This window comes from Thalassophryne amazonica, chromosome 16 (assembly GCF_902500255.1).
Source record: "Thalassophryne amazonica chromosome 16, fThaAma1.1, whole genome shotgun sequence".
NCBI classification, from domain to species: domain Eukaryota; kingdom Metazoa; phylum Chordata; class Actinopteri; order Batrachoidiformes; family Batrachoididae; genus Thalassophryne; species Thalassophryne amazonica.
This window is the reverse complement of record NC_047118.1, coordinates 49,373,342-49,383,523: the sequence shown is the minus strand read 5'-3', so window position 1 is coordinate 49,383,523 and position 10,182 is coordinate 49,373,342. Positions and strand designations below refer to the sequence as shown.

Below are 10,182 nucleotides of genomic sequence, written 5' to 3'. Positions count from 1 at the left end.
GCAAAAGGAGTGAATGTATTACAGCAAAATTCTGTGAATAAATGGTCCTGGTGTGGAGTACAAGCTGATCAGTTCTTAGTGGTGATCATCTTCTGCCTCAATTGTCTTTTATCTGTTTTGTAATGTTGCATTAATCTCTTTAACATGCTTGCTGTGTGATATCACAATAAGCCAGATGCCTTCTAGCCTTCTATGTTGGTTGGCACAGGTAATTATTGTGGCCAATATTAGCCCCCAAAAGGTATGAACTGTGAGTGGCCTTCTTGTTGTCATGTCTTTACTATCTATTGATGAAATAGTGTGATGAAACAAACTAATTTTCCTTTTTTACTGACACCACTGCACAGCTGTTCAGTCAATGGTCTGTCCAAGTGTCAAAGTCAAAAGGTTTCAAATTTTGGTTGGCACACCCCTTCACTTTTCGGCATTGAACATGGGGATATTAGTGAGCCCAACAGCCTTCCTGATGAGGTAGGCCACGGCCTTAACCCTTGGAATGGAGCCTTACTACACTGCACAAATTACATCTTTCATTGATCTACCCACACATTGAGCATCTCACATCTATTGATCGGCCAAACAAATATGATGAGTAAAACCATAAGAACATTTATGCAGGCCACAAGGCCCATCAAGACTGTGCTTTTCCCTGGATACCATAGCGTGTGTGGATGAGAGTCTAGAACTCCCCTAGAAGAGATGCCAATCCATTGCAGGTTACTTCCTCAGCCAAGGCTGGTACCCATTCACCAATGGGTGAATTAGGACAATGCAGATGAAGTGTCTTGTCCAAGGACACAAACCTGGGATCAAACTCCAACCTATTGGTTGTCCCACTCATAACCCACAGAGCTACCTGGTAGAACAAGGAAAACAGGAAATATCAGGAAATATATCTCTGGACTACACCTTGATGTGTTCCAGTAGCTCTTGGTCCTGTTCCACTGGTTGGCTGAATGGAACACACCTAAATTTTGCTTTAATTATGTGTGGATAGAGCAGGCAGAGATGGAAAATGTGCAGCATGAGGATATCCAAGGAGCAGAATTAGGAACAACCAATGTGTTAAGGCACTTAAAAGATATATGAAGAAAACAATCGAGAATAAATGTGTTACTGATCACCAAGTCAGTCAATGGGAGATGACAGAAGAAAGGTCGGACTGTCATCTGATCTTACGGTTTCCTCCTGCCTGTTACACTCTTTAGTGGTCCCCCCATTGACTGAACTGATCAGCTAATCATTTTAAGACCAAAAACATCCTTCAGACTGCCTGACATAGAGAAAAGGCTTTTGGGTTTTTCCAATCCACTGAGTCTACTGTGGGGTCAGACTATATGCACAGCATTTCTTTAAATGCCAAATGGCAGATGTTTAAAGGGTAGAGGACCATGATACAAGTACAATTATAGCAAAACCTTAAAGTCTAGTGAACTCGCCAGCATAAAACTCATATTCACCTTTGTATTTGTCCTCAACGTCTTTAGGAGACGTTGATGTGGTATTTTGAGGGGTATGCTGCTGGACTGAAGAAGAGACGATGGGCTGTTTATCCACAGGAGGAGGAAGAGGTCCTTCTCGAGTGGCAACAGATGTCAGGCCACTATGAGAAAAAGAGCGCATTGCATGAGAAGCCTCTGTAAAGGGACATCTTTCAAACTGTGCTGTTTCTTTGTCATGACCAAGCCCCGTGTTGGTAGAGGAACATGTACTCATACTGGGAACCATAGTATAGGTACTACTTGCAGTCATGCTGGTGGTGGGCACCATAGTAGCAAGCTCATCAGTGGGTGAACGGCCAATGCTACCATCCACTTGTGCTCGTATCTCCGGAGAGACCGAAAGCTGGTGTTGAGGCACAGTGCCGCTATCGCTGCTCTTAGGATAAAGGAAAGTCTTCATCTGACCTTTGCCTTTGACATTAACTGTGCCACGGTAATCAAACTCATATTCCATGCCACTGAGCACGCAATAGCTCTCCTCACTCACTTGGACACGACACTCTACACCTGTGGTATCCATGCGGCTGGCAATGTTGACTGTGTCACCCCAGATATCGTAGAGTAGCTTAGTGGTGCCGATTACTCCTGCTGTTAGAGGCCCGTGGTTGAATCCAATACGGAGCTTAAAGCCAAAGCCCAGCATGTTCTTGTTGAAGTCATCTACCACATGCATCATTTCCAAGGCAAATTCGAAAAGAGCTCGTAGATGGGCATGAGGACGGGCTGCGCCTGCACACTGTTGTGCGTTGAGTCCCGCTGCCGCCATGTACGTTGCACCGATGGTCTTGATCTTTTCAATGTTTGTGAAGGCAGGTTTACGTAACAGTTCATCAAAGTCTCCAATCAGCTCATTGAGGACACGATAGCACTCTTTTCCTCCTTCATAGCTTTCTTCGTAAAACTCACTGAAGTTAACAATGCTAGCAAATATTACACCCACATTATCATGGTTCTTGGAGTAGCTCTGGGTGACCTTCAGTTGCTCGGCCACGTGGATGGGAATGATGTTACGAAGCAGCCAATCCGCCTGGTCCCTCATGTTTTGGATTTTGATACGATGTTGATCAGCCTCCACGTTGCCATGATAATGTAGACGATAACTGACCTCAAATTCACGGTTCAGGAACCAGACCAGGAGGAGGAGCAGGAAAAAGGCCACACAGACCTCAGGCCCCAGAAGATCATGGTGGTGGGTCTGTGGACCTGTATCTGACAGATTGCTGGACATGCTGATGGAGTTGTTACCAATACTGTTCTGGTCATGGGACCTAGTAAAGGAAAGAAGGAAGGAATATAAAATCCAAAACATGAACATAAACTTTCTAAAATTTTGCTTGCTGAACTCACAGTGAAAACAAACCACTACAAGCTGACATAAATTAAATAAAAATATCAAAGGCAAAAGTACGGAAGTAAATCTGTGCTATCAGAGACTGAATTTGAATTTTTAAGGTTGAATTTGTTTTTAGCATCAAAATAAGAGTATGAAGTTGAATTTGTTTAGCATCAATATTCAGCCTCAAAAAATTCAACCTAAAAAAATTTCAACCTCAAAATTCAATTTAAAAAAAATACAAAAGCAGAGAGAAGCAATCAATCCCTGTTCAATCGTCCAACAACCAAATCGAAAGGAGAAGAAGACGTGATACATTGCTGAACGTTGGATGATTGACACAGGGATCAATTACTTCTCCCTGCTTTTCTATTTTTTTGAGGTTGAATTTTTTTTTACGGTGAATTTTTGAGGTTGAAATTTTTTTAGGTTGAATTTTAGAGGATCATTTTTTTGAGGTTGAATTTTAAGTTGAATTTTTTGAGGTTGATTTTTTTTTTTTTTTTTGGTTCAATTTTGTTTAGGTTGAATTTTTTTTAGGCTGAAGATTTTGAGGCTGAATATGTTGATGCCAAACAAATTCACCTTAGAAATTCAACTTCACACTGATTTTGATGCTAACAAAATTCAACCTTAAAAATTCTAATTCAAACTCCCATGGCACAGATTTACTTCCATACAAAACAATGTGCAGTGTGGTGATCAAGCATTTAGTGTGGGTTGGTAAGGTTAGACCTTACTTGTGTGAAGCGCCTTGAGGCAACCTTGTTGTGATATGGCGCTATATAAATAAATGAAAATGTAAATGTAAATGTGTGCTTGTTTCCAGAGCAGAAGGTTACAGTTCAAGATCACCCCTGCCCATCCTCCATGTAATATTTAGGATCAAGAAGGGCATCTGGTGTAAACCTGTGTCAAATCCACATGCAGATCCATCTTGAATCTGCTATGGCGACCAGAGGGGAAAAAAGGGGGAGAAGGCCCAAACTGAGATGGTTAGCTTTTTTCTGAATATGAATGTCGCAAATCAGATTTAACATTTAAGATTTGTGTTCTGTGGCCTTACAGACTTAGTGAGGAAGCTTGACGTCATGCTCCCTAAACTAACTGGATTCCAGTTCAGGAGAGTGTGGCTGAGCCGGATTTGAGCGGGATTCGCTGTGGTCTGAACGCAACTGCAGCTAGCTCTGGGATCATGACGTCAAACTTCCTCACTATGTCCGTGCACCCACAGTGTCCTCTCCACTGTGACAACGTTCAGTGCGGCTGCAATGATGAATACAACTTTTTTTCTCTGCAGCACACCTTCTTACCAAGAAATTCCGTCGGGTGAGTTTCCATCCATGTGTCACATACCCCACATCCAGCTCCCACATCCAGATTAAACGCACCCGCGTTCCCACGTCCAGATCACACACACCCGCGTTCCCACGTCCAGATCACACACACCCGCGTTCCCACGTCCAGATCACACACACCCGCATTCTCACGTCCAATTCAAACACACCCACGTTCCCACGTCCAGATCAAACACACCTGTGCTTCCAAATCCGGAATACACACAGCCACACTCCCATATCAAGATCACACACACAGCCATGCTCGCACTTCCAGATCAAACACCTGCACTGTTACGTTCAGATCCAAACTCTCGCACTCCCACTTCTAGACATCTCTTTCGGCTTGAGCCGGACTAAGTTTGGACACTTACGTAAAATGAGCCAGATTTAAAAAACCAGTCTGAGTGCTATCTGATTCGATAGCAAACCCAGTTTGAAACGGACATCACCTACTTTTTATTAAAGCTGAAACAATGGCAACATACCATCACTTTTACCACAGGTTTACTTTCAAAAGGTTAGGGATTGCATCCATGAACATTTTCAAGTCACTGTACATATCTTGAACATAATTTACATCAATCATCAAGAAATACAAATTGCATAATACTGCATGGTAAATGTGTCTAGAGTAGGCGGGTTTCAAAAACTGACTGTGCAAGAAAGAGACTACTGAGGGAAGTCATCGTCTGTCTGTGGCGCCATCAGTCACAGCTTCATTGTGGAGTGAAACAGAAGGATTTTCATACCTAAGCACAGATCAGCTCGAGACTTGAGTGTTCTCTGTGCCATTCTGGCAAGCTGTAGTTGAGGTTTTCACATATTCTTGTGGAGAAAATCCTGTTTCACTCCAATATGAAGGTGTATAACGGGTGATGCTACAGACTAAAGTTGCTAATTTTCTCCAGTCACAGCCACAGAAGCCAGTTACCCATGGAGTACACTGCAAGCTTCACAGTCACACCCCATCACATTGAACATGTGCATCCCCTGCAGTATTCACGTGTGTGTGTATTAACACCAAGCTGCGTTTCAGCTGTGTTTGGTTGTATCACTGCTCAGTCTTTCCATATCATTTGTCTTTAATAATATCTTTTATTCTGCATTCTCTAACTTCTGTGAATGTTTTACAGAGCATATTTGTCATGGTTTGCCCCTGCCCGGGCCTGTATTGTGCTGCGTCTCCCGTCTGTGTCTGTCCTCCCTTCTCTGATCCCTTTTGGCACATTCTGTGATCATCTGTTTGTGTTACTTTAGTCTCTGGTTTTGTTTTCTGTTTCAATTATTTTCTGTTAATCATACTTTAGTCATGTCTCTAGTTACACTCTAGTTTCTGCCCAGCCCTTGTATTTTCCATTGTGTAATCATTAGTTGAATTTTCTGTTTGTTTACTGTTGTCATAGGCTGAATTATCTGTTTATTTTACTTTTGCCACTCGTTTTTGTAGTTTGGTCTTAGCCTTTATTTATGTGTTGATATCTTGTCAGTTATTACACTTGCTTTCTGGTTAAGTCTTTGTTCTTTCATGTTGGGTCTTTATTTTATTTGTTATTTATTAGAACTTGGGTTTTGCTCAACTTTTGGTTTTGGTATTTTTATTTGGATCACTGTAGTTTTAGGTTCATCATTTAGTTGGGTCCTGTTCACTTTGCTTTTGTCTGGCTGCACACTCTTGTCTGGTGTTCAGGGTTTGGTTTGGGTGTGTCATGTTCCTTCTGTTTGCCCCCCCCCCAGATTGTGCTCCCACACCCGTGTCTCATTCTCTAATTTACCACCTGCCTTATTTAAGTCTTTTGAGTTCAACACCACCTCGCCAGTTCGTTGCGATCATTTGTATCCACGTCCCAGCCTTTATGTCTAGTCCTGTTTTTGCCTTATCCTGTCCTGACCTTGTTTTGGCTTTCGGATCGGCTTTTGCCTCAGCCCAAGTACTTAGTCTCTCCATGTTACTGAATCCTGCTCGTTTTTGATCACACCTTTTGTCTCACACTTGAATGTACCTCTGCATTTGCTGCCTGCCACCTTGTGAACCGAACCACTGCTTTGTGTCCTCCACCTTCTGTGCCAAAAGTTCACAAATCCTGACAATACTCAGTTTCTTGTACATGCACACTTTTTCTTTGCTTGTTTAGGTGATATAGCTGTCCACCCAACAGTACCTACCTAAACGCACACCTCATGTCAAACATTTTATCATATATAAACTTTAACTTTAAATACATATTTCATTTGTTAGAGTATTTTTATAATCCTGTGGTTGAAGAATGTGAAGAGCAGAAAAGATGTTTTAGTAACTGGACAGAAGTCATGTTACTTTTTGGGTCATAGAAATGGTGTTTAAAAAATTATATTTATATTTTTATGTCTGTGACTTCATTCCCGGTCAGAGAATGTCCAGCAAAAAGATGTTATTTAATATTGCCAGTATGATGTCAAAATATACATTGACTCAACGGGAGACACATCATGATGTGAAAATGTCTGTCGACAGATCATTCCGTGTCTATTTTAGCTGCATGCTGCAAGTGGCACATGTGAAAAAACAGGTGCTGGGACTATGTATTCTCTAGAGGGGAGCAGTACATACAATGCAGCATGCACTTCTGGGAATTTTCTGGGACACAGCCCTCCTGCTTGCAGTTTGCAAGGTTTAATATGTTAAGATGGATACCTAAATGAAAACCAACATGCAATGCAGCTGTGATGTGAACATGATACTTGCAGTGCGTTTCAGTTCTAGCTCCTTAAAGTTGCTGTGGGTGTCTTGGTGGAGTCCCTCACTGGTCTTCTTCTTACATGGCCACTTAGTTTCTGAAGATTGCCCACTTGTTAGATTTAACCATACGGTATCATGCTGTTTGTATTTCTTAATGACTGATGTAAATGAAGTCCAAGACATACTTGGTGATGTGCAAATGTTCATTTATCCCCTTACTTGTCTATAAAAATAGGGAGGGGTGTTATTTCAAAAATTTTTGGAATCTATAAATTTGTCTTCTTCTTACATGGCCACTTAGTTTCTGTCATGGTTCTGCCCTTGATGTGCTTTCTGTTATGACTTTTTCATTGATCTTTGCTTTCTTGTTCTGTACATCTGTATTTGCATTCCTGCCATGTTCATGTTTTCTGTTCATCGTTCATGTATTGTGTAGTTTTGTCTTAGTAGCTGTTTTGCCACATTGTTTTCATTAATTGTTACCTTAGTTTTCACTTCAGTCTTGGTTTTGTTCTGTTTATTTAATTTCTTGTATTATGCTTTAGTCTGGCCTTTTCTGTGAAGTTTACTTTTGTCTCTGCTTTTGTTTTCAGTTTATCACTTAGTCTTCTGTTTAGTCATTTTAGACATTATCTGTTATTCTGTCATCTGTGGGTTTGTTTGCCATTTTGTTCTTAGTTTTTATACTGTAGCCATGGTCAGTTCCGTTCTAGTTTTGTCTTAGTCTTTTATATTCTGGCTGGTCTGTCCACTTTAACATGTACTAGTTTTTGGGGTCATTTCTTTCCGTTTGCATGTCATGATGTTTAGTTGTTTTTTCTGTTTTCTTTCATCTCTGTCTCATTGCACTTGTCTCTGCATTTTGTTATTTCTGTTTTTTCTTCATCAGAATTACCTTTTGGTTTTTGCTGTTCAGTATTTTTGCACTAAGTCACGCCCACCTGAACTTTTTCTGTTTCTTCTGTTTGCCATGCCCTCTTCCTGGTTCTTCAAACACAGTTGTTCTCACTTTCCTCATTTCCACTTTGGTTATTTAAACTCTCTGCCTTCACTCAAGCCCTGCCAGTTCATTGATTTTCACAGTCCTCATACCAGCCTTTTCATAGCTCTGCCTTGTTTTGCCGTGTACTGACCCAGCTCTGTTTTGTGACCTCGTCTTGCTGCTGCCCACGTACATTGCTTGTGTTAAAGACCTGAGCCTGCCTTTTTGACGACGCCCTGGCCTGCCGACTATCTGTACCTCTGCATCCATGACTGCCTAACTGTGTACCGAATCCAAGCTCATTTTTTGACCGATAAAGCCTTTCAATTTCAATTCCATTGTCTGTGAGTTCTTGCATTTGGGTCCCACAACCTTTGGTGCCACATCACCCCGAGTTCCTGACAGTTTCTGAAGACTGCCCACTCGTTAGATTTAACCATACGGTATCATGCTGTTTGTATTTCTTAATGACTGATGTAAATGAAGTCCAAGACATACTTGGTGATGTGCAAATGTTCATTTATCCCCTTACTTGTCTATAAAAATAGGGAGGGGTGTTATTTCAAAAATGTTTGAAATCTATACATTTTTGCATGGAATATGGAAATATACATGGAATAAACCATAACAGTATAATTTTTGGGTCATTTGGTTCCAAAAACCCATATGGACGGAGCTTTTGAAAATTTCATGTAACGCGTGAGTCGTATATGTGCTGTTGACGTAGAAAACCACTCTGTTGCTTATAATTAGTTCATTGTGGCCATGTCATTCTTTACATGTGATGATTATGCTCAACTGATGTACTTGAAATAAAAACTACATAGATTTTGTTTGCTACAATTGATCGTACCATATGTACTGAAATTTGGGTTTTTGTCAATTACTCTTAAAAAACACCAGATAGGCTTATTGTTACTATAGAAGTTGAATATAAACTTGGGGTCAAACAACATTCGGAGCCAAATTTCAAGTCTCTAGGTGCAGCGGTTCTCAAGAAATGACATTTTCGTAGATATTTTTGGCGATTTTTTAACCTGATATCTTCACTGGCTCCGTCCATATGGGTTTTTTGAGCCAAATGACCCAAAATTTATCCTGCTATGGTTTATTCCGTGTATATTTCCATATTCCATGGAAACATTTATAGATTTCCAAATTTCTTTAACACCCCTCCCTAATAAAAAGATTGGCTGTAAAAGTGATGATTTAGTTGTGATACATGAATGGGGGCTCATATTTATGGATGAAATTGTTTTGCTTTTGACATTTTTATTTAATTTATATCATGATTGAGATACATCATGATTAATTTAACGAGGACTATTTCTGATACTATTTTGAAATACTAAAAAAATTAATATATGTCAAAGTTCAAGGCAGCACAAACTTTTTCCCAGAATTATAAAAAATAACACAACTATATTTCAGTGTACCCTCCAGAAAAAGAAACTGAGAAATACTAGAAGGGATGAGACATAAAGTAGAACTAATGAATCAATTAAGCACATCTAGAATTCCAGAATGACTAAACATATTCTTACTTGCTACAGTCTCCCCACCCCAAAGGGAAACTCAGTCAAAATATTATGCTGGAATACCTGCAGGGGGAGCTAAAGAGCAAAGCCAGCAGGGTCAGTCCCACCAAAGTCGCAAGAGTTGATCGCATCCAGTAGCTCAGCTGGCAGAAGTTGCAATACTGAATGATAGCTATGATGACGGCACAGCAGAGGAACATGGTGAACTGGGCATAAAATAAGTAAAAAGAAATATTTTGTTTAAATGTCACATATTAACAACATCATGTAGTGTAGAAATGCTGCAAATACATTATTCATTCATTCAATCATTTATTCATTTTTTGACGCTTATCCAAATCTTCTAACTCATCCTGGGGATCCCGAATCATTCCAAACCAGCTTGGAAGTATGATCCTTCTAGTGAGTTCTGGGTCTTCCCCAGGGCTTCCTTTCAGATGGACGTGCATTGAAGACATCCCTAGTGAGACGACCAGGGGGGCATCCTCACCACAGGTGAAGACAGGAGCATAAATTGACCGGTAAATCAAGAGTCTCACCTTCTAGCTCAGCTCTTTCTTCACCATGATGGTCCAGTACAGTGCTCACAGAACATGAGATCCTGCCCTAATCAGTCTATTAATCTCATGTGCCATCTTAACCCCACTCACGAACAAGACCCCGAGATATTTAAACTCCTTCACTTGAGGCAATAACAATCCTCCCTTTTCCAACAGACGATCATGGTCTTAGATTTGGAGATGCTGATCCTTGTCCCCTTTGTTTCACACT

At 40.7% G+C, this 10,182-nt stretch overlaps 1 protein-coding gene across 1 annotated transcript in view; it reads right to left on the bottom strand.

The window, feature by feature from the left end:
• Positions 1 to 280: 280 nt before the first annotated feature.
• The window catches only part of LOC117527445 (adenylate cyclase type 9-like), a 135,847-nt gene continuing 125,945 nt past the window's right edge, over positions 281 to 10,182 (bottom strand). Inside the window, exons 8-9 of the mRNA XM_034189784.1 lie at positions 9,475 to 9,617; positions 281 to 2,770 (exon numbers count right to left, since the gene is read on the bottom strand). Coding sequence (XP_034045675.1) covers positions 1,420 to 2,770; positions 9,475 to 9,617 — 1,494 coding nt within the window. The 3' untranslated portion in view covers positions 281 to 1,419. The remainder of the gene's footprint in view (positions 2,771 to 9,474; positions 9,618 to 10,182) is intronic.